Raw genomic sequence first — 22174 nt, forward strand, 5'->3', positions numbered from 1 at the left:
CTTGCAGGCTTGGATTTGAGTCTGACATTTGCCCGGACAGTGGACACTCTGCAGAGCAGCACTGAGATTGGATAACACAGTATTCCCATGGAATTGATGTCAGGGTTAGGCACTGAGCTGCTTAAGTCCTTTTACAAAATTAAATTAATAGATTTGCCTTTAATGACTGATTTTTGTTTTTCCCTGGTAGGACACTCCAGCTCTATGTGCTTCAGTTGTCACCTCACTGGCATTTTGGATTTTCTTGCCTAGTGGAAGCAGCATTGAGGCTCTAGCTGAAGTGAAAGGTAAAACAAGAGTGAAAAGAAGGATTTTATTTTAAAATCACCACACAACAGTTTGTGCTGGTTGATCTTATCCTTGTGATTGGTGCTTTTGACAGTATTTCTGATGAGAACTTCAAATGAGTCAGGCCTCTGGGAGGAAGCTGTGGCTGCAGAGCGCTGTTTCTGTAGTACTGATTTAGTGCTGATTTCAGAGAGGCTGCTGTAACTTCAGCAGAGGTGCCAAAAGAGTTTTTGAAGTGGCTTCTTTTTGTGGCTGGTTCTGCTAATCCTTGAACACTGCCAAAAGTGGACCTACACTTGCTCTGTGGAAATGATACCAAATGAAACCACTGTAAGGGAATTGGCCCTTCAGTGGGCAAACAGTTTAGGGCTCTCTTTATAGCTAAAAGAATGGCATGGAATGCTCACTAGATTTTTGTTTATTTATTTTAACATGTATTTGTCCTCAGGAGCTCATCTCTGCCTGTTCTCATCCCTGACGACTTTCTCCAGGAGGTGGGTGGACAATGAATGGTTATTTGGGTGTTGGGGAAATTCCCTACAAACACAGAAGAGCCCCAGCTGTCATTGAGAGATGTTTAACATGTTCTTGGAACAAGGTGTGTGTGTCACACAGCCAATGCCTTTCCACCATCAAATGGAAACAAATCCACAAAAGACGAAACTCATCCCATCCCTGAGTCCTGCTGCTGCCCTCCTGACACTCCTTTACAGAGCCCATCTGTGCCTCCTCCATCCAAATTCTTCATTCCTCATAGGCCTCGTAGAAAAGTTTGTTTTCAATCAGGATAAATGAGGAACTGTTTGTCAAGACATTATTCTGGTGACCAAATCATTATCACAACAGAGATGCACCTGGTGGCACAGGGCTGGAAAGGATTTATCTGAGCCTTGGTGACGTTGCACCAGGAAGGCCACAGGGCTGCAGGTGTTCTCTCACAGTCTAAGGCTGACACCTTGTCCTCTTGGGAGTTACTCTTTTTTCTCTTGGGAGTGACTGGTCTGAGTCTTCTCCCCCTGGGGAAGAACAGCTCTTCTTTTTCAGGTAGCTCTTGCCATGACGTGAGTTGGGACAGACCATCTGACTCACTTTAATACCTTTGCGCTGCTGAGAAGACATTTCCCTTTCTAAGAACACTTTTGTTGAGCTATTTATACCTTTAGAAGGTGAAAGAAAAGATGTGCATAGGAGAGGAAACCACAGGGAGCGGCCCTGTATAATCCTGTGGTTCAGCAGAGCTTAAGTGGTTTGTGTCAATCATTGGCACAAATGTGGTGATGCTGAAGTGGTGATATTTAAGCCCTCGGGATGTGGATATTTTCCTGCTCAGAGTGGTTTTCTGACCCACCTGAAAAGGTCAGGTAGGTGTTGCTTCGGCCTTGGGGATAAGCACAACCCCAGGCAGTGATTTTTTTTTTTTCCAACCACTCTTCTTTTTCTATTAAAAATGAAGGATGTGAGGTTAGAATTTCATCTTCTGTGTGTCACTACTCTGTGACATCTCCACAGTTGTGTCTGAAATTGGACCTATTTGGGAGGAATTCTTCCCCTGGCTCCAACAAGGAGCTTGGTCCCTCTGTTCCTCTTGGGAAACTTGATTATTTTCTGGAATCCCCCCTCAGACTTTTGGGGGACTGGCAGTAACTCAGTTGATATCAAACCCACTTTTCCTGGAGAAGTCTAAGCAGAACAGGGCCAGTGCAAAATATATTGTAAAAAAGAATGAGATAGTAAAAAGAGAATCCAGCAACATGTGTTTTATTTTATATTTTAATTAAGTTCCAGGTTCTATCCAAAGGTAACAATAGAAAATTAGTAAAACCATTCATCTACTAAGTAGCAAATATATCATTCTTCCCTTTCAGTATTAACATATAAGAGTTAAAAATATAAATAAATATATAAACTAATTGCTTAAATAGATTTATAAAAATAGATGTGTTGTATAAATTAATAAATAAAATTCACCAGGAGAGAGAAGTACAAAATCAGCTACTGACAATCAACTTTTGAGAAATAACTGCAAGATAAAAATATAAATAACATTCAAATTACTGAAATTATACTTTCCTGATTGCTTATTTATGTCAGGGTTGGTTCATTAAATCACCCTAATTCACGTTAGTTGATCCTTATTATATGCTGTTGCAAGTAAGATACTGTAAATAGTTTTATCATAAATACGATCAATAAGTTAAGACATTTATCCTTTAAATATTAAATTAAACTACATTATATAGTTATAGAGAATAACAAATACATTGTCAGTGTTGATCCTGGCATCAAGCTGATCCCATAACCCCTGACAGGTCACATTTAACCAGCTCTCCAGCATCTTAAAGTTATTTTTTCATCCTAGGCTATCAAGCTTTTGCTTCAGAGTACAGGCTATTTGTAATTTGCATGATCTTTTCATATTTCTTTAAAACTGCCCTGATGTAGTTAATTCTGTCTGCGTTGCCCATGTGCTGGGTCTGGGGTGGGTTGTCAGTCTTGCAGGTGTAAAAGTTTTCACCTTCACGCAGCGTTGTGTTCAGCTGGTTGCGGTTGGCTGTGATGACGTCTGTGGCGTTCTTGCTGCAGATGGTTACTATGTCGCTTTCCACGGTTTGCAGAATGTTGTAAATGTGCCTCAAAGCACAGCAATCTGCCTGGAAAGCTGGACATTCAGGTATTGTGTCAGCCAGGTTTCTGGCATCGGACTTAAGTGTCTCGTACTGACTGTGTAACGTTCCAGAGAGACAGTTTTCCTGTGGGGAAGGAAGAGAGAGAACTTGTTAATCCTTTGGTTTCCCTTTCTCATTTGTGTGCCCGTTTTGGGGGTTTTTAGCTGTGGTTCAGTTGTTGATCAGACTGAAGGGCAAAGCAATTCTTGCCATGTTTCCAGTGATCTGACTGAATTCCTGCAAGAAGATGCCCAATGGGATTCAGAGGCTAAGGAACACTGGGAGTCAAGAAGATTCCAGTGGGTAATGAGCAAAGGCGCCCAAACTTTCTGCAGCTAGCCTTGCTCCAACTCTGCCCTGAAATAATGCAATATAAATGCTTTTCTTCTTGCATGGAATACAGAGAAAAGCCTACTTTAGGTTCTAACGCAAATACTTCTTTTCTGATGGTCTTTCTAGTGTTCTATAATAATTCCAGAGATCTCTCCACAGACATAGACACAGCACATGGAAAATGGTGCACTTACATAGAAATAAAATAGTTCACGTGCTCGCACTCCTATCATTTTTGCTAACTCTGATATCTCGGTCGTGAAATGCTTCTGCCTGTGTCCTGCAGTCATTTTGCTTTCTGACATCTTTGTCGGTGCCATGGAGCCCAAAGGAACCAGTAAACAGAAGAGGAAGATTGCAAACCTGCTGATCTCTGCATTCAGATGAAGAGAGGAAACCAAAGGGAAAGAGAATACAATGGTTAGTTTCAATCTTGTGCACAATTTTTGGAAATCTTAATAGTTCTGTGCAGCGTGATAGATTTTTAAAGCATATAGGCATGAAGTGGCTGAGTCAGGGCAACCTTACAACCTGTAGCAAAGGTAAATCACACCCACCTGCTCTGCGTTCCATGGTGGGCTGGGACAGCAGTGTCTTGGCCAGGAGCTCGTGTTGGAGCTGGCTTTGGAGCTGCTGCCTGCCTGGGGTGCTGTGGATGGGGCTAGCCAGGCTGCATTTAAGTGCTGTGGAGTCCTGCGTCAGTGGCTCCCCCACAGTATTTTTTTTTTCTTTTTTGCCAGTGATAGTTTGGGGTTTTTTCTTTTTTGAAAGATTACATCGAAGTTGATTCAAATGCGTCTTCACTGATTGTGATCTGGGTGCAGTTTCAGGCTGACATAGAGGGTATCCTGTGTCATCTCTTTGACTAGGAGCTTGGGATGCTTGGCTTGGCCATCCCATCTAAATCCTTGGGCTCTCCAAAATGTAGGATTTAGGACATAAACTGTTAATTTCTTTACAAACATGGCTGGGGAGTGCCAGCACATTATTGCTGCCCAAAGTCATTGCTTCTCCTGCAGAGTCAGTGTAAGAATGGGCCAGTGCAGGAAATGAAAACGCCTTGTGTGCAAGGCAGGACAGGTCTCCAGTTCCATGTATAAATCCTTTTGCTGGATGCCTGGTAAAACCCTTTTCCCAAGGGATGCCCAGGATCCCACTTCCCCATCCCTGTCATCCATCTCTCCAACTCCCCTGAGGCTGTTTTCTGCTTCCAGTAACTAAATGCAGGAAATTCTCATACATGGTAAACCAGAGAAGAATTATCCCTAGGATTTACAAGTATGAGGCTGTGATCAGAAGAGCAGGACTCCTGATGGCTTAGGACAGAAAGGAAAGCAGAGGAAACCCCTATGGAAATACCTTTGTGACACATCCACACTTGTACTTCCCACCTCTGCAGTTACAGATGTGCCTGGAGGTAGTCACAGCTCAAAGGTGAGTGTGTGTCAAGTCACCAGAAAACCTTCAAGGGTCAACATCTTGGTGTCAAAACAATCAGTTCTGGCTTTTATGTGAAATTAATCCTCTCTGAAAAGAAAACGCTTGGTGTGTGAATAAACTCCTCTGGGACTGGTTCAAGGACTGTTCTCAGGACTGAACTGATTGCCAAGGCCTGACAATGGGAATGGATGTTTTCCCTGTAACCTGCTGCACTGGGGTCCCACCAGGCTGTAACTTCAGCCCTCAACTGTTTGCTTGAAGCCACAATAACAGAGTTTCACAAAATGACGCAAGTGGTGGGTATAGATGGCTCCTTTCAGGGAGGGCTTTTTGTTTGGAGGAACCAAACCTGCAGAGGTGCAGCTGGTCAGTGGCCCACAGGAAGATGTGTGGAAGGTGCATGAGCCTGTTCGTAAAAGATGTCATTGGGCACTGCCCAGTCCCCTTCCAGATCTCCCAGATGGACACAGGAGGAGGACTGGGATCTGATCTTCCTCCAAGAGCAGGAATATCTATGCAGCACTGAAGGTAATGGGGCCCAGGTATTTTAAATAGTGATGCAAATAAAAGAAGCGGGATTTTTACAGCTTTGCTTTTCCACAAAACAGTTCAACCACTGCTAACGTTCTTTCAAAGACTTTCAGAAGAGTTTACTTCATTTTCTCCTACGGACAGCAGTTTACCTGGTTATTCCACTCCAGGACATGCCATTATCTCATAGCCTGTGCATGCTCTGCACATCCTTTCCGGTCTATACAGGGCTGTGATAAGCTGCTGAGCTGATAAGGGAGCAGGTCAGCATCCGTCCCGTAAAACCCAACCTGAGAAGTTCAGCTTTCCACCACGTAACCATCAGACACCACAGAGCAACTGCAATTCATTTGGTGAAGTTCTGCTGACACACGCTGCTCTGTCAGCTCTCTAAAGTGGAATTTGTAGCCATTGCTTCAACACCTATCGCTGGAAAAAGGAAATTAATCTCTGCGTGTGGAGACCTGACACTGACCTGAGACAGAGCTGTGGCTTTTGTTCCTGGAGCTCACCTACTTTTTCCAAGTGTGGTAGATGGTATTTTCAGCCATGAGCTCGTTTTCTGATGGCCTTACATGGTTGTGTGGCAGTGCCCTCCACGTAAAATGGAGAGCTGGGCTTTCAGATCTGACTGAGACCCTGACTGCTTCTTCCCTGAAACCTGGGTGACACTCAGGACATAGATAAGGGAAATGGCAAATTCCATTATTCCATTCCACAGGTCCCCAGCCAGGGAGCAATGCTGATGCTGCACCCTGCAAATGCTGCATGAGGCCACCTGATGGGGAGCAGCCCCCAGAACCTGGGGAAGATCCAGAAAACCAGAGATTTACTCCCAGCCTGGTGAGAGTAAATCCCATACTCGGTGCTGTCCCATACTTGCTCCACACTCTGCTTGGAGTGTTTGGTTCCATGGCATCCACGTCAGCACCATCTCCTAGCAACAGGGACACAAACCACTGAGCCAGGGGATTCCTTGCCAGACCAGGGCTGGATGGCAGCACCCAGGAGCTTCTCAGCTGCTTTCCAGGAGCACCTGCAGCACCTGAGGCTGCAGGACTTCCCCTGCAGGCTCGGCAGCTGGGTAGGGGTTGGGAGGGCACAGCTGTGGGACATGGCACGGAGCTGCCACTGCCTCTCCTCTCTCCCTCTCTGCAGAGCAAATCCTGCCACAATGCCCGCACGAGGCCCCAGGCAGAGCCAGCAGGGCTGGAGGAGGCTGTGCCACCAGGAGAGGAGAGCCCTGAGGTGCTGCTGGAGCTGCTGAGAGACCAGCACAGCCCCTGGGCACTGCCCCCAGACTGCAGCCCCCACGACCAGGTCCTGAGGGAAGTGGCTGTGCTGGCACCTGAGCTCCTCCATGGCTCCAGAATCTTCCAGGCTTTCAAGTCCCTGCGGATGGTTGACAAGGGAGTAAGTGCAGCTGCTGGTGCCCATAAAGCTGTAGGCCAAGAAACCATGTCTTCCTGCTGTGAGGGGAAACATGCTGGGAAAAGGACACCTTCCCCATCCCAGGGTGTTCCCAGTTGCTGCAGCTGGGGAAAAGCTCCCCACAGCCTCGCCAGGATGTTGTGCTAATCTGTGTCACACGGATGTCACATGGATCAACATGACTCCATGTCACCCTGGCCACAAGGTGCCTCAGGGACACGTTGGCCAAACCCAGCTCTTTGCAGGTGGAGGAGCTGGATGAGGGTCTGCTGCAGTTCCAGCAGCTAGAGGAGCTCATCCTGAGTGCCAACTACATCAGCAGAGTAACCTCAGCCCACCTGCCCCGGACTCTGAAGGTGAGCCACTAGGGCCTTGTGCAGATGGAGCAGGAATTCCCATCTGGGAACACAGTGCATGCCAAACAGCTCGAAGGGGAGCCAGGAACAGCTCATTGCAAAGGGGTTTGTTGTTCTCTCTGTCCTGGGCAGGTTCTGGAGCTCGGCTTCAACACTGTGTGTGATCTGCAGGACCTGTGTGCTCAGCCACCCCCAGGGCTCCAGCACTTGGGGCTGGGGCACAACAGGCTGTGTGACTTTTCCCAGGAAAAGCACCTCACTGTGGATTTCTGGTAATTCTGCAGGGCTGGACGTGGGCTCCTGAAAGGGAAATGGGCAGATGGGAACAGGAGATATCAAGCCATCGAGGAGGCCCTTGTTGGGAAATTACAGCCCTTCAGAAGGATTGTTTCTTTGCTCTGTGTCCACTCTGTGCAGAGCACTCTGTCTCTGCTGTCTTCTGTCTCATGCTCAGAAGTTGTCTTGGTCCTTGGCAAGGTGTGGAATGGGGAGATCACCAGGGGAACTGCCTTGACACTCTGCCCACCACAGTTCCCTTTTCCCTGGGCAGCTTAATTTTTCCATGTCCTTCCCAAAGGCCCTGCTGGAAGTCTGAAAGGATCTGAAGCATAGTCTGCATCATTGAATGGTGCAGGGGGGTCATCAATGGGTACTAAGGAGATGTTTTTGTGTTGTGGGGTAGGCTGGCATGAGCTGTATGGCTCAGGAATTTGGAATTGGCCTCAAGATTGGATTCCTCAGTTCAACCCAGTTTGCACAGGGGAAACATGATTTTTGTTTCTGTTTTTGCCCCAGGGCAGTAGCTCTATCCTCATAGGGGTTGCTGCTATCTTACCTCCTTCCCTGGGTTCTCTCCTTAGGCCAAACCTTGTCTCCCTTGACCTGAGCTTTAACAGCCTCACAGATCTGCTGGGGCTGGTCTCCCAGCTGACCACCCTGCCGAACCTCCACATCCTGCTGCTCCAAGGGAACCCAATGACTCTCATCCCCACTTACAGAGGCTTCCTCGTGGACAGCCTGCCCAAGCTGTTCATCCTCGACGACACCCGCATATGCCCCGACGAGAGGCTGCAATTCCACAGTTTGGCAAAGCAGCCAGGTGAGCCCCAACCTTTGAGCCTGCCTGTGCTGACCCTGGGATTGAGGAGCAGGGTTTTCATCGTGGCTTTGGAGTGACCCCATGTGGCAGTGGTTTGTCACAGCGTTTGCACAGGGTGGCACCGAGGGGTTCCAGGAACACACAGGACCTGGAGGTTTCCGATTGCTCTGTTATTTCCTCACTCTGGAAGGAGCTGCAGCAGCTTCATGACGAGGTTGTCTTCCTTTCAGAGCTGGCCAGGAGTGAGGCACGAGTGGTTGTGAGCATTGGGGAGATGAAGGGACTCCCTGATCCTGAAGCTTTTCAGCAGCCAGAAGTTGGCCCCGAGGGCCCAACAATCACCTACAGCTACCGTGTGACCTACGAGTTTGCAGAGGGAGAGGAGCTCAAGGACGGGGACAGTCCTGAGGTTGGTGCTTGATTGTGCTTCTGGGAACAACCAGCATGGCAGGTCACAGCAGGGGGAGCTGCATGTCCAGGCTGTGGGGTGATGGACCTGGCATGGGCAGCAGCAGTGCTGAGGACAGAATTCCTATATGGCTGCATCCAGCAGGACAAGCCCCAGCTGCCCATGTTCCACATCCCTCTTGTGGAACCCAGAGCTCTGCACGTGGGAGTACACTCACAGCCCCGCTCCTGCTGACTGTGGCAGACCTTTTCCCTGATGCCCCTTCTCCCTTTAGGATTTTGGAGGCAGTTCTGCCGCAGAAACACAACCAGACATGCCCTTCCAAGAGATCCCTCTCTTTTCCAGGGAACAAAAAGCCACCAGAGTCCCACGGTGGCCGCTCTGGATGTGGACAGCTCTGTTCAGGACACAGGAGAAACAAGCAACCATCAGGAGCCTGCAGCCACAGAGGAGCCCGAAGTCCCCTCTGGTAATGAGGAACTATAGATCCATCTCTCAGGTTTATAGCTCTTCCTGGGATGTGGTGGCATCAGGATGTCCCTCGCAGTGACAGTTGAGACTGATGGATAATGACCTGGTACCAGCAGTGTCCTGGGGGTCCTTCTGTCCTGGGGAAAGAGAAGTCTCTTCTGAATTTGTTGTGTCTCTACACAGGAAAGGTGTTTGCCACCCCTGCAAAGCCCTGGGAAGACACCTTCAACTGGAGCTACATGAAGGAACACATTGCCAAGGACTTGCTGGGGCTGCGGTCCTACCTGGAGGCTGGAACAGTTGTCTCTGTTGTGGAGGAGAAGGTGAGGATGAGGCAGAGCTGGATAAAGGCAGAAGAGCTGCTGGGAGGCACAGCAGTGGCATCATGCTCCCTTTGAGAGGCAGACTGGGATGGCAGTTACCCTGTGCCTCCTCTCTCTGGGCAGGTGCTCACTTGGCCTGTGTATGCTGATCCAGAAGAAAATGCTGTCTCAAACAGGAAGGAAGGACAGGAACTGAAGAAGAACGGTGCCAAGGTTGGGTGCTATGAGAAAACAATGACCAGATTATACCTGAGTTGCAAAAAAGTGATGGGAGAACAAGGACCCTTCTCCTGGATCTGTTTGATGGGCAGAGTTGCCCCTCCATCACAGATCTTACCCAAAGTCCCCCCTTTCTAAGAGGGAAAACACACCTTGGCCTGGATGCAGTGGTGGGCAAGGGGCTGGGTTGGGGTTGCTTCTCTCTGATAAAGGGTCCCCAGCCCTCTGCTGTCCCTGTGTCCAAGGACAAGCAGAAAAAGAAGAAGCAGCAGCAGCCACAGCTGTGTGGATTCCGCAGTGACCCTCCCATTCGGAGAACTCTGGGTGCCACAAGGGTGACCTTGGACACCCTGCTGGACACCGAGAACGTGGTGGCAACTGTGTGTGATTTTGGGATCCTGATCCCTGAGAAACCACCAGAACCAATTCTGGAGGAGAAGGTAAGGAGCATGTCCCAGGGCAGGGCAGCAGGCTGGGGTTCAGGAAATGCCTTCACTGGCCTGGGCATCCATCCATCCATCCATCCATCCATCCATCCATCCATCCATCCATCTCACAGTTCTCCTCTCCACAAAATGGGACTGAAATAGCCCTGTCTAACCACCATCCATCACTGCTGGTGTGGTTATTGAAAGCCAGTATTAGCAAGCAGTGCTGCTACTTTTTCTGGGCCTAGGAAAATAGATGAGTTTATTTTTCCATTTGAGAATGTGAAAGCAGCCATGAGGTTCTCTCAGCATGGCAGCACATCCTAGCTGTACTAACACTTTCTATTTCCTGGATTCTCCTCTCTGAGCAGCCACTCTGCTGTGCTCCTGCTCCTCTTCACCTCTTTCCTCTGCCCCTGAAATCCTGGTGGCAGCACCCAGATGGTGACAGCTGTGACAGGACTGAATGAGGGCAGTGATTTTCAACACAACCTCACTGTGGAAACATCTCTTTCCACAGGAGGTGAAAAAAGGCAAAGGCAAGAGCAAAAAAGCCAAAGCAGAGAAAGGAGGTAGGTCAGGCCAGCCAGAAAACCGAGTTGCCTCCCAAAGGTGATAGAGGCTGGAGCTGGTGGGGCAGAGGGTGGGGTGTGTGTGTGAGAGCAAACAGGAGCAGGGCTCGGCCACCCTGCCAGCTCCAGGAGCAGGGACTTACTCACATCCTGAGCCTCGGGCTGTGAATACAGACAATTGTCTGCGGGGCTCTCAGGACAGACACAGCCAGGATTCTTTATGAGTCGGTGTCTGCATAAGCACTGAGGGGTGGGCTGCTGGCTGCCCTGGGAGACACTCACCTACAGCACCCTGTGCCAGGGGAGAAGCAAATTTTTCGGTGAGAAAACTGCTGCCCAATGTGTCGGCTGCCAAATGTGGGCGGTGGCGTGGGCGGGCAGCTGGGGGAGGCTGCCTGGGATGTAAAATGAGCTCCTCATTCACTGCCAACTCGCATCTCAAGGATTATTCTTCTCTCTGGTTTGGAGATGAGATGCACAGAGAACACCAGGTGCCCCAGCCAGCCCAGGGCAGGGCTGGGAAGAGATCCCAGTCTGCTGCCACCCACGAGGAGACCACTCCGACCCCGCCGGGTGTGTCCCCTGCCTCCCCAGTGCGGAGCTCAAGGCTGCTCAGCCAGCAGTGTTGCTTAATCTGCCAGACAAACCTCACCCTGCCTCTTGCAGGTTATTTTTCCAGCAATCTTGTTTTTGACTGCTAAAATAGCAGTGCAAGCACATCGGGAAGGTAACGCAAGAGCAGGAGGAAGTGGGAAGGAGTGGCCAGGCAACGCTGAAAAGCTGCTTGTGGGTCGAGGGAGGCATGGAGAGGGCCAGGTCTCCCAGCACTGCTCGGAGACACCACTGCTTGGAGCCTTGTTTCCCTGCTCTGGCATCAGATTTAAGAATGCAATTAAACCCCTTTCCCAAGAACTTTCCTGTGCCACATCACCCATGGCGAGGTCCCCATCTTTGGGGAGACTCTCAGAGCTCTGTAGTCCTGGGCTGTGTCTGCATTCAAGAAAGTCTGTGGCCACCCCCAATGACCTGAAAAGAAGAAAACTCCTTGAATTACTGTCCCACACAAGAAGATGTGCATTTGCAATCTGTGCTCAGCCTGTTGCTGAAGCAGGCAGCTGCTGTCAAACAGCTCAAATTCAGCAGTGGTTGTTTCTTCCTTCCTTTCCACCCTGGTGTGTGGTCAGTGCATGCAAGAGGTTTCCTTCAGCTTGAACTAGGGTGAAGATGCTGTTGTGTGCACAGAAGAGCTGCTGCTGCTGCAGGAACTCAGAGCAGTTAGAAATTCATTATTAATTTGGTGTCCCCATGAGCCTGTGCAGGTGGGGGTTGGCTGGGCTGCACCGTGAGGCCACTGAATGCATATTTCAAAGCGTGAGCGTAAAATTAACAGCACCTAAAAATGAGCTGTCCCCACAGCTCACCACACACAGTGTCCCATGGCTGTGACTCACAAGAACACCCCAGTTGTGGCTTGGGGAGCGCAGTGTCTGCACATCCTGCCTGCCCCATGAGTCACCAGATGCACTGGGGCTGTTTGACACTCGCTGGTCACTTGGGGACCTCTTCAGAGCTGTGACAGTGGCCATGCCCTGGGGGACAGGGAATGGCTCCCAGCCTTGTGTCCAGCAAGGCTGTGCAGGGACCGGCACTCTCACAGCCGGGAGCTGAGGCTGATTTGCATCCCTCAGTCAGCAAATGCACACAAATAATAAGTCCTCTCAGAGGAATTGGGATCTCTTCCAGACGGCTCAAAGAGGAAAGGCAGCGGGCTTTGTCACAAGTGAACCGTTTGCCCAGACATTGAAGGATGTCTTCAGAAGTAGTCTCACGTAGGTCTCATTTTACCGCACATTTGATTTTCCAGCATCCTTGAAATAATTTATTTCTGCATCTTCTTTTTTCCTAGAGCATTTTCACAATAAAAAGCAAGATTGCACCTAGGTCCACTGCCAGCCTAAATATGCTCCTTGGGTTTCTTACCCAAAGTCATATTCAAACAGATTTCCCTCAAGGCCCTGCAGTCAGTGCTGACACTGTGGGCAGTCCCCTTGCACACTGCTGCTTTTAGGATGATTTACTTGCTCAAGACACTGACAAATTTACTTCTTTCCCCAGAAAAAGATAAAAACAAAGACCCTGCTGAAGTGGAGGAAGTTCAGGAGCCCCAGCTGGTGCCGCTGACAGTTGAATTCCAGGTGCATCTGCTTCGGTGGCCCTTGGCAGACCGCAGGGCCACAGCTCCCCTCTCCCAGAGCCAGGAGAACGTGGCCATGGCAGAGGAGAAGTGATGCGTCCGTAGCAGAAGCGTGAGTGGGAAATAAACCGCACAGGAATGCTGCGTGGAGCCTGATTTAGCCGAATCGCCAGAGGTGGGAGATGTCCCGAGTCTCCCGGTGGTCTGGGGCTGGTGCTGAGCTTCTGCAGGAGCTGGAGCGGGCAGGGGCTGTGGGGTGGATGTGCCATGCCCGGGACACGCTGCCCCGGTGCCGCTGCCATCCTCCGCCCGCGGGCGGGGCGGGAGCTGCGGGGCGGGCCGGGGGCGGTGGCGGCAGCTCACGGTAAATCGGGAGGAGGCTACTCCGCAGAGCGGAGCGGTTTTGTTGTGCGAGGTCACCGTGGAGCGGCGGCTGCAGCCCGGTCTGCGCGCCCCGGCGGGGCTGGGGGCTCCGGACCGTGCTCACCGGCAGCACTGCATCCTGCGGAGAGCCGAGGGGAAACGCCGAGACGAGTCCCCGTCCCGCGTGGGAGGGAGGGAGCGGCTCGTCCTCATCTGCCCGCCCGGGGCTGGTCCTGCACCGGAGGCTGCCATGTATCCCAGGATTAGAAACCTCGTGCTTTACACCTTCTCAATCACGCTGCTGGCCTGGGTGTTTTACATGAAGAAAGAGGCGAAGTTGGCAGCATCGTCAGCAGAGCAGAAAGTGGATGTGGCAGATCGCAGACTGCAGCCTTCGGTTCTGGACAGCGCTGAGCACAGCAAGTGTTTGCCGAACCTGACCTTTGCCAATTCCTCTCTCGCCCTGCCGGAGCCTCACCGTGTGTTCTTAACCTACAAGCACTGCAGGAACTTCTCGGTCTTGCTGAGGCCTTCCAGGTGTAGCAAAGAGATGTTCCTCCTGCTGGCCATCAAGTCTTCTCCCATCAACGTGGACCGGCGGGTGGCCATCAGGAACACCTGGGGGAAGGAGGTGACCATTGGGGGCAGGCGCGTCAGGCTGGTGTTCCTCCTGGGGCGCTCCGAGGCCAAAATCCAGGTGCAGCCCCTGCACCAGCTGCTGGCTTACGAGAGCCAGGAGTTTGATGACATCTTGCAGTGGGATTTTGTTGACAACTTCTTCAACCTGACCCTCAAGGAGCTGCATTTCCTCCGCTGGTTCACAGAGGAGTGCCTGCACGCCAGGTTCGTGCTGAAGGGCGATGATGATGTGTTTGTCAACACTTACAACATCGTTGAGTTCCTCCGGGAGCTGGATCCTGAACAGGATCTCTTTGTTGGGGATGTGATTGCCAATGCCCGGCCCATCAGGAACACCAAGGTCAAATACTTTATTCCAGAGGCCATGTATGGAGCCACTTTCTATCCTCTCTATGCAGGAGGAGGTGGCTATGTGATGTCTAGGCAGACAGTGCGTCACCTCCAGAGCACCGCAGAGAACACAGAGCTCTTCCCCATAGATGATGTGTTTGTGGGAATGTGTCTGGCAAAGATGTCAGTGACCCCAGAAAACCACTCTGGCTTTAAGACTTTTGGGATCCAGAGGCCTTTCAATCCTTTTGATCCATGCCTGTACAAAGAGCTGATGGTTGTGCACAGACTGAACCCAACGGAGATGTGGATCATGTGGACGCTGGTGAAGGATGACAGCATTAGATGTGCAGTGTCAGTGACACACAGCTACAGGACGGGCTGGAAAAGGAGCTACTGATGAGCCCAGCAGGACTGTGGCTGGTGACAGGGTACTTAAACTAAAAATCTGGTCATGGTAGAAAAGTGTCCGTTACTAACAGACCGCACTGGAGCCGTCGTGGTTTGGTTTGCAGTGAGTCGTTTTCTGTCGGGGGTTACTTGAAGCAGTTGAATTGTCACGGGGTGGGGATTTGGCTGATGGCTGCGTGACACACAGCACAGGGGACTCGGCTCCTCCCAGCCAGACTGCAGCCAGGGGAAGTCACAAGTGCCACCTGCACTGGTGTCTGACCACTGGCCGAGGTCAGTCTCATGTGGGGCAGCCAGTGGTGACTAACAAGTGGCAGAGCATTAGAAATTTACTTGAAGGGGTAGAAGAAAGGCCAGTATGTCCTGCTGGGTTTGCTGTCCCAGGGCAGCAACCCCACAATTAGTACCAGACAGCAGGAGAAAGGCGTGGAGTGGGGGGGAAAAAAGCTTCAAAAATATATGGCCTTAAAACAGCAATGATGATGATCTGAAGGACTGGGCTGTGCCTCAAGCCCTTTGGCTTTTACAGAAGCTCGTTACTGGTTTACATGCACTGGAAACTTTTGCACAAACACTTTCTGATCTGGTTTGAGAGGAGCAATATGTCTTGAATTATCATGGTGGTAGGAAGAGAGGCTGTAGCTTCCCATGTTGTGTGGGAGGTGCTTGGGTTTTCGTTGTGGTTGTAATGTTGCATATAAATAAAATAGTTTTGAAAAGTATTCTCATGGGAATATTCTTAGGTCTCCTGAAAGCTAAGAGCCCTAAAAGCCAAGAAAGGCTGAGATCTGGTGCTGGGCATTTGTATTAAAGAGTATAATGTTATGTGGAAATGGATATTTGCCACTTCCTTTTCTGTGAGCAGCTGCTATTCTCTGCCCTGTCTGGGCAAGATGCATTGACACGAAAGTGATTAATCTGAACGTGCTGGAGTTGCTAATTTGAGAAAAGATCAAATACAGAACTAAGTTTTTGTGGTACTTTCATGAAGCTTATCAGTGTCAGGGTGTTCTGCTGGTAGAGCAGAAGCTGCTGTGCGTGAGCAGGAAGCAGCCTGGAAGCCTTAGGAAAAAAAAGAGCAAATGAGTGAAGAGGAAGTGTGTGATTAGAGAAACCAGAGTCCTTTGTGCTGTGCTGCTGTAATTGCTGTCTCTAGTGCCAGCTGCCCAGCATCCATCCCCCACCAGATGGGAGCTGGAGCTTTCAGGGGTGCCTGGAAAGTGCTGTCAGGAGGTTCTTGCTGGTCCTGCAGACAGGGACACGCTGAGAGCAGAGGTGTGGGAGCTCTTGGGGCTGCAGAGGTTGAAGGACTGCTGGCAGGATGTGCTCCCTTGGCCCTCTAGAGCACCCGGGGTAGCTCTGGCTGAGCCCCAGGGCTGACCCAGGCTCTTGGGGCAGAAGGTGCCACCTCACATGAGCTGTTTCTGTGCAAGGTGTGGGCAGGGGTTTGTCTCAAAGAATTGGTGGATGTCCATCCTCAGTGGGGTCTTGTGCAAGCTGCTGCTGTGTCTTCTGGCTGCAGCCCCAACAGGAATTAATTACCTGTACCTGAGAAATTTCCTGTGTGTAGTTTCAGATGTGTTGGCTTTGTAAACAAGGCTGTCAGCAGCAAACCCCAGGTTCTGGGCACAACTCTCTGGGCACTGCTGCTTGTCCTGGAGGGCAGACTGGACAGAGCGGGCACTGCAGTACCCTGTGAGCTGCTGTGCCAGCATTTTTGTGATCCACTCAATGATTCCCAATGCAAACTCAGGAGCACAGAGCATGATGTCATGTCTGTTGTGGGCTTAGGTGTATGGGCTAATCCCCAGCTGGCAGCTCACACTTCCTAACAAAGGTGAGGGACTCCCTTCTGCCCTGTTTTGGAGGTGATGAGGAGCCATTCATGCTCCTCACCCCCACTTTGACTTGACTGGACTGACTGGTTGGTTCCAGTCAAGGCAGGCTGGATGTGTGTAGGAAGAGCTCTTGGGAAGAAAGCACAGGATGTGCAGTGAAAGGAGAAGTGAGGTCACAGTAGAGCTGGGAGAAGGCCCTGAAAGGGGAAGAGGGACTTTCCTGGCTTTGCAGGCTCCTGGCAGTGCCATGCAAACATCTGAGTAGAGTTATCTTGTTTGTGCTCTCAGGTCAGGGGCTTGGCAGATGTTTTTCAACTGCACAAGGTACCAAATGAGAGCAGTTGTGGTTAGAGGTTGCCCTGAGGCTGCATTTGGCTCCTGAGGGCTTGGCTGTGCCACCACTCAAGTAACCCTCTCATCATAGTGGTTTTTTTTCCTAATGCTGCAGCCCAAAGCTGTGTTTGGCACAGCAGACACAGGCAGCTCCTTGCAAGCTGAATTCCAGGCTGTGCCATCCTCCTTGGATACAGCAGCACCCAGTGAGGAGCATGGAATGATGGTTTGTTAATTATTTTTTTACTACTTAATCTAGAAATTAATGGTGCTGTGCACCTGAGATTGCATTTGTTCCAAAGGCAGCCAAAATGAGACACAATTTATGCTGCAGGTAAGAAAATTCCTGGTCAGGCACGACCCAATTTAGTGACAGCAACTTTGACACAGATGCAGTGCATTAGATGTTAATTTGTAGTGAAAAACCTTTGATTAATGTGTTTTCTTACACAACCTGACAGATAGGGATTAACTGCTTCCAGTCATCAGTGATAAAGTTCTAATGGATGCTGTTCTACAAAGCAAATTTCACACCAGCTGTCAAGTGAGAAAATGAATGCAGTGAAAGACACCTGTGGTTTTGAAATGTGCAGTGAAACAGTAGGCTTGTAAAAAAAATAATTAAGATGACTTCCTGAAACTTGCACTGGAAAGCATTCAAATATGTAAAACTGTCTTTTGCTCACTGCTTTGTAAAACAGTACACAGCAGCTGCCAAAACAATTTCATTTATAACCACAGTATCTTGAAAATCAAACCTCCCCTTTGCTTCCTGGGGAACCTCCCCCAGAGGTGACTCTGGGTGAAGTTGCTGTGCTGAACAAAACTGCACCAAGAGCCTGGGTGACTCCATGGGAAAGTTCTCAGCTCTAAAGCAAACATTTCTCTTGACTGCAGCTCAGTGTAATTTGGTGCAGCTGCCAACTCAGAGGTTAAAAACTTTTATGTTCAAACAGAAAGCAAGGCTTAATCTCTTCCCCACATGGACACATTAAGAGCTGTTTTTGCACAGTTTAATAAAGGCATCTCCTCACAGACATCATTTACCTCACAAGTTAAAAACAAGGATCTTTAAATACACTTCTTTGGCTGATCCCTGATGAGCTCCCACAAACACACCAAAGGAGCAGCAGGACCCTCCCAGCAGAGACACAATTAACACCAAGCCATCCCTGATAACAGTCTTCACATTTGCATAGATAAACATTTAAATAAAGGAATCCAAAAGTATTACAAACAAGGTAAGTTACAAACAAAAGTGAGGCCTTCCAAATGCTTGATTTGTAAAGCAATCATTTTTGGGGGTGCAGGGAGGGGAAGTGGAATCACAGGCTTATTTCAGCAGTTTTACACTAGCCCACATTGAAAAGTTTGGGACTCTTCAATTATGATTGACCCTCAGACTTCAGTTCAGTTCAGTCCTCCCGAAGGTAAGGGTCATCAGCTGGATCTGCATTTCCTAGAACACCCTGTGGCAATGAGTCCTCTCCTTGGGCTTTTATGAGCTCCTCTGTCTGAGCTTCAGCCAGTTTGGTCTCTGCTTTCTGGGACAGCAGCCGCACCTCCTGCACCTGAGACTTCACCAGCTGGATGTGGCTGCGCGCTGTCACCGAGGCCTGGTCTGCACCTGGAGGGAGTGATGGACACACTGGGTTAGAGGAGCACTGGGCAAACCTTCAGCTAAGGAAATTGCTGGGATTATCATCAGATTTGCTGGCTTTTCATAGCTCTTGGGCTGTATTAATTTTCAATGCATTTACTGTTCATTTACCTCAGACCACTTGTCTGCTTTGAGATTTCACCGCTCCCTTCAATTCCCCCACCCCAGTGGGATACAGCTGGAGTTGGATAGGAGTGATCACCTTGTGCCAGTGGGTTTGAGAACTAAGACCAGCACAGCCCTTCAGTGCCAGAACCTTTCAGTTCTTGTCCCATCCTGGCATCGACAGCAGTGGGAATACCTGTGACACTGCTGAACTCCCATTCTCCTCCCACGTTCCTATAGATTCTGAGTTTTTTCCAGGCACTTACACAGTTAGGGTGTCTCTGTATATTCACTACTTTCCCTCCCTTCTCCACTCCATAACTTTGCCCATTTACCATAAACCAGCCCATTACTCAGCCTCAGAGCTATAAAATCTCTCCACGGACAGAAAACCAAAAATAATATATTTTCTTTTTTAATATAACCTGCTGGACCCCCAGACAGCCTTAATTCTGTGGCTCCCAGGACCGTGTTTGAGCCCTGCATTTAAAAATTACTGAACTCTACCCTCAAACATTTTTGGCTGTGGTTGGTCTTGACCTAAACCACATGGGAAGTTTCCAGGCCTAGTTCTGAGAAAGCACCTACAGACATGTAGCCAAAAAGGGAATATAAGTTCTCAGCACCTCTAAAAACCAGGCACCAGCTGTCAATTGTGGTGTTAACTGAATGCACACTGTGTGTGCAAACTGTGTTAAGAAAGGGAAAAGGGGCAGAGGCTCAGTGTTGCTGCTCATGCTCACCTGACTGATATGCAGCCTCTGCTGCCATCTCTGACAGCTGCAGTGCTGTCATCCAGCTGGATTCCAGCTTGAGGTATTCCTGCTGCTTGGCGGTCATCTAGGAGCAGGACAAAGAATTAACAAGGTGTAGCAGATCCAGGAGCTCTCCTGAGCTGTGGAGAATGGTGTGAGCAGGGCTTGAGGCAGATGGTGAGGGAGGTTTGTTTGCTTACATCCACTCTGGCTCCTATCACCACCTGCCAGACTGCATCCACCTCTTCCGAGTTCATTTTCCCAAGAAGATTGGAGTATTGCTTGTAGAGAGACACCAGGGTATAAACTGCCTGTAAAGGAATCATTTTGCAGTTACCATGACAAGCTGCACAGTTCTGGCATTGTCTCAGGGTTAACTGGTGCTAATTAGCAAAATTACTCTTCATACTTGTACTGACAAGGGTGTAAACTGGAATGCAAATACTTTACTCAAATTGGCACTTTATTTGTAAAATTAAAACTGTGTCTTGTTGTTTCAGACTTCAGTATGACTCACTCCATTCTTCTGATGGAACTCAGTTCATGGCCTTAGAAAGGCAGAGAAGGGGAATAAAATACCCAAGAACAGAGAACTCAATACACAGGTAATATAAATAACTTATTAATTTCTTCAGCTTCAGTTCTCAGTTTCGTGGTCATTTTGCCTTAAGTAAAAAGAGAGGCTTCCTACAAGACAAGACAAAGGAATAGATCCACACTGACAGAGACCAGGGTTAGATGAGATGTTAAGGAAAAATTCTTGACTGTGAGAGTGGAGAGGCCTTGGCACTCTTGGCTGACCAGAGAAGCTGTGCATTCCCCATCCCTGAAATTGTTCAAGGCCAGGTTGGATAGGGCTTGGAGCAACCTGGGATAGTGGAAGGTGCCCCTGCTCATGGAACTGGATGAGCTTTAAGTTCCTTCCAACACAAACCGTTCTGGGATTGTCCAATTTCAACCCCAAAGCAACAGTTTAACAAAGCTAAAAGTAACTTCCTCATTTGGTGCAGAACAGTGACCTCACAGCTCCCCACTCCTCACATCTCCAACCCCCCACACCTCTACTCTTAAATTAATTTAGCAAAAGCCCATTTTGAGCATGGTTTAAGAGCTACAGTTAGTGCCAGAGTAGCACTGGTTTGTGGCAGAGTGTGCTCCCTGAGCTCACCTTGGTGTACTCGGTGAGCGCGTCGATCAGCGCGTAGGTGGTCTGGGAGAGCAGCGTGGCTGTGCTGTCTGTCACCAGGGACACAGCTCTCCTGATCAGGGCATCGTTGCTGAGGGACCCCGAGCTCTGCTGCTGCAACACAAGACACCCATGTGACCTTCCCATCACCCTCCCTACAGATATAGTCAAACACAAAGGTTTGTGTTTGACACAAAAGCCTCCCTGCGAGGCTGCACAGCCAGAGCATGCAATCCCAGGGGGAGAAACAGGGAAAACAGGTGGGTTTGGGTGTAAAACCAACAAGGAAGGGGTGCTGAGGTACCTCCACCACGGGGACAGCACACAGAGCCACCCCAAACCCCACAGCCTGGCGCCACCGTCCACTGGCCAGCCCTCGCTGCCGGACACTGGCCAGGAGTGGGAAGCTGCGCCTGGAAAGGCAAGAGGCAAAGTTTAGCACCAGGAATATCCCCTGTGGGGGGTGGGAAATAGGGATCAAAGGGGAGGAGGACACCCAGAAGCTGCTGGAGGTGGACTTGTCGCTACCAGGCTTCTGTGATGCAGTGTCAGTGGATAAGTAAGTTTGTTTCCAATTTTGTATTATTGTTTAGTTTCACGTGCGAGAAAAGACAAGCACAGCAACTAGTACGTTATTAGTACTTTCAGAGAGAAAATGTACGTTATCTTGTACCTGCACACTGAAAAATAGGTTAAAAAACATGCTTAAGAGTGGCGTGTGAGAAATGTGACAGTTTTGTTACAATCCAGCGACAGTTGGGTCTCTGCGGCCAGTTTCATTTACAACTTATGTTGTACAAACACCCTGGGTTCAGGATCTATCAGGAAAATACTCAAGCAGAAAAACAAGCACAGAGCAACGAGAACTTTTCTTGCTATACAGCAATTTAATGAAAACAGACGGTCGGGTCTCCCTGTTTTACGCCGCGTACTCTTTAACCTAGATCCCGCGGGTGGGCAGCGCGGCGTGGGCAGCGCGGCGTGGGCAGACTGTCCCCCCGAGCCTCTCCCCCCGGCCCGCCGGTACCTGAGCACGGAGCAGCAGCTCCGCAGCCACCGCCCGCCCGCCGCCATCTTGGCCCGCCCGGCGCGCGGGAACGCGCGTCACCGCGACACACGGGTGACGATGGACATGGGCGGGGCCGCGCTCGGCGCATGCGCAAACCGCCAGCACAGGCGGAGTACCTGAGAGCAGTGACCGTATATAGTGTGGGAGGGGCTGCGCGGCGCATGCGCAGGGGGTGAGCACGTGCAGGGGCGTGAGGGCGCGAGCGGCGCGCGCGGGGCCGTGAGGGCGATGGCGGGAAACTGAGGCGGGCGGGACCGAGAGGTGTCCCCAGGGGTGTTCCCAGGGGTGTCCCCGCGTCCCCTCTGCCCTTAAGGCCCTGTGGAGCACAAATGGTGTCGGGAGGCACCCCCTCTGTGTTTCTCTGAGATGCCCGACATCGCAAGGGTCAGAAATAAGCTAGTTTGCACAGTTGATGGGAATGAGAAGGGGATTGGGAAACAGGGTCCTGTCTGATTGTTGCAAAATGTGGAATAATTCTCTTTAAGAGTCTGTTCGTTGGTGTTTGGTCTTTGTGGCTTTCAAGCCTAATTGAGAAGAAGATTTAATCCAGAAAACAGAAAGCAGACAGCAGGCTCTGAGTGATGTCCAGGTGTTGGAAAAACAGATCAGTTGTGGGTGGAATTGCCTTGTTAAGGTTTAGGGCTTGATGTGTTTCCATTATCTTAGATCTAGAGAAGGTTACCAAAGCTTGGGAAGAAGGATTTGGACACCAGGAATGCAGAATT

General features: G+C 49.9%; 3 protein-coding genes across 5 annotated transcripts; 2 read left to right on the plus strand and 1 right to left on the minus strand.

The window, feature by feature from the left end:
* The first annotated feature begins 27 nt into the window (after nucleotides 1–27).
* Nucleotides 28–12904, plus strand: LRRC43 (leucine rich repeat containing 43). 2 transcript variants are annotated; one of them, XM_085075520.1, is made up of 14 exons: nucleotides 28–104; nucleotides 191–287; nucleotides 3574–6101; nucleotides 6417–6671; nucleotides 6935–7045; nucleotides 7178–7317; nucleotides 7906–8144; nucleotides 8375–8553; nucleotides 8899–9022; nucleotides 9208–9347; nucleotides 9471–9560; nucleotides 9812–10006; nucleotides 10515–10566; nucleotides 12682–12904. In XM_085075520.1, the coding sequence occupies exons 3-14, from the start codon at nucleotides 6027–6029 to the stop codon at nucleotides 12852–12854; spliced, it is 1773 nt and encodes a 590-aa protein (XP_084931646.1). In that variant the 5' UTR covers nucleotides 28–104; nucleotides 191–287; nucleotides 3574–6026; the 3' UTR covers nucleotides 12855–12904. The 2 variants fall into 2 exon arrangements, with proteins under 2 accessions (XP_084931646.1, XP_084931645.1); XM_085075519.1 differs by lacking the exons at nucleotides 28–104; nucleotides 191–287; nucleotides 3574–6101 and adding an exon at nucleotides 6121–6342.
* A 121-nt stretch (nucleotides 12905–13025) lies between these two features.
* On the plus strand, nucleotides 13026–14940 carry B3GNT4 (UDP-GlcNAc:betaGal beta-1,3-N-acetylglucosaminyltransferase 4). Its single transcript, XM_085075521.1, has one exon. It carries the CDS (start codon nucleotides 13374–13376, stop codon nucleotides 14490–14492), a length of 1119 nt encoding a protein of 372 aa, XP_084931647.1. The 5' UTR covers nucleotides 13026–13373; the 3' UTR covers nucleotides 14493–14940.
* A 2733-nt stretch (nucleotides 14941–17673) lies between these two features.
* Nucleotides 17674–21543, minus strand: DIABLO (diablo IAP-binding mitochondrial protein). Of its 2 annotated transcripts, none has more exons than XM_085075526.1 (6): nucleotides 21408–21543; nucleotides 20685–20793; nucleotides 20363–20491; nucleotides 19395–19505; nucleotides 19183–19279; nucleotides 17674–18301 (listed from the first exon to the last, which is right to left on the minus strand). In XM_085075526.1, the coding sequence occupies exons 1-6, from the start codon at nucleotides 21452–21454 to the stop codon at nucleotides 18090–18092; spliced, it is 705 nt and encodes a 234-aa protein (XP_084931652.1). In that variant the 5' UTR covers nucleotides 21455–21543; the 3' UTR covers nucleotides 17674–18089. The 2 variants fall into 2 exon arrangements, with proteins under 2 accessions (XP_084931652.1, XP_084931651.1); XM_085075525.1 differs by having other exon boundaries at nucleotides 20363–20494.
* Between the last annotated feature and the right edge of the window lie 631 nt (nucleotides 21544–22174).

This window comes from Lichenostomus cassidix, chromosome 15 (assembly GCF_008360975.1).
Source record: "Lichenostomus cassidix isolate B80296 chromosome 15, HeHo_3.0, whole genome shotgun sequence".
NCBI lineage: Eukaryota > Metazoa > Chordata > Aves > Passeriformes > Meliphagidae > Lichenostomus > Lichenostomus cassidix.

Bases quoted from the DNA above. Each gene is read 5' to 3' on its own strand.
- LRRC43 (XM_085075519.1), top strand. From the start codon at position 6,253: ATGGCAGCACCCAGGAGCTTCTCAGCTGCTTTCCAGGAGCACCTGCAG. The intron at 9,348-9,470 runs GTGAGGATGAGG...CTCTCTGGGCAG, and splicing joins TCTCTGTTGTGGAGGAGAAG to GTGCTCACTTGGCCTGTGTA. The intron at 9,561-9,811 runs GTTGGGTGCTAT...CCTGTGTCCAAG, and splicing joins TGAAGAAGAACGGTGCCAAG to GACAAGCAGAAAAAGAAGAA.
- B3GNT4 (XM_085075521.1), top strand. From the start codon at position 13,374: ATGTATCCCAGGATTAGAAACCTCGTGCTTTACACCTTCTCAATCACG.
- DIABLO (XM_085075525.1), bottom strand. From the start codon at position 21,454: ATGGCGGCGGGCGGGCGGTGGCTGCGGAGCTGCTGCTCCGTGCTCAG. The intron at 20,495-20,684 runs GTACCTCAGCAC...CTTGTGTTGCAG, and splicing joins GTGCTGTCCCCGTGGTGGAG to CAGCAGAGCTCGGGGTCCCT. The intron at 19,506-20,362 runs GTGAGCTCAGGG...ATTCCTTTACAG, and splicing joins CGCTCACCGAGTACACCAAG to GCAGTTTATACCCTGGTGTC.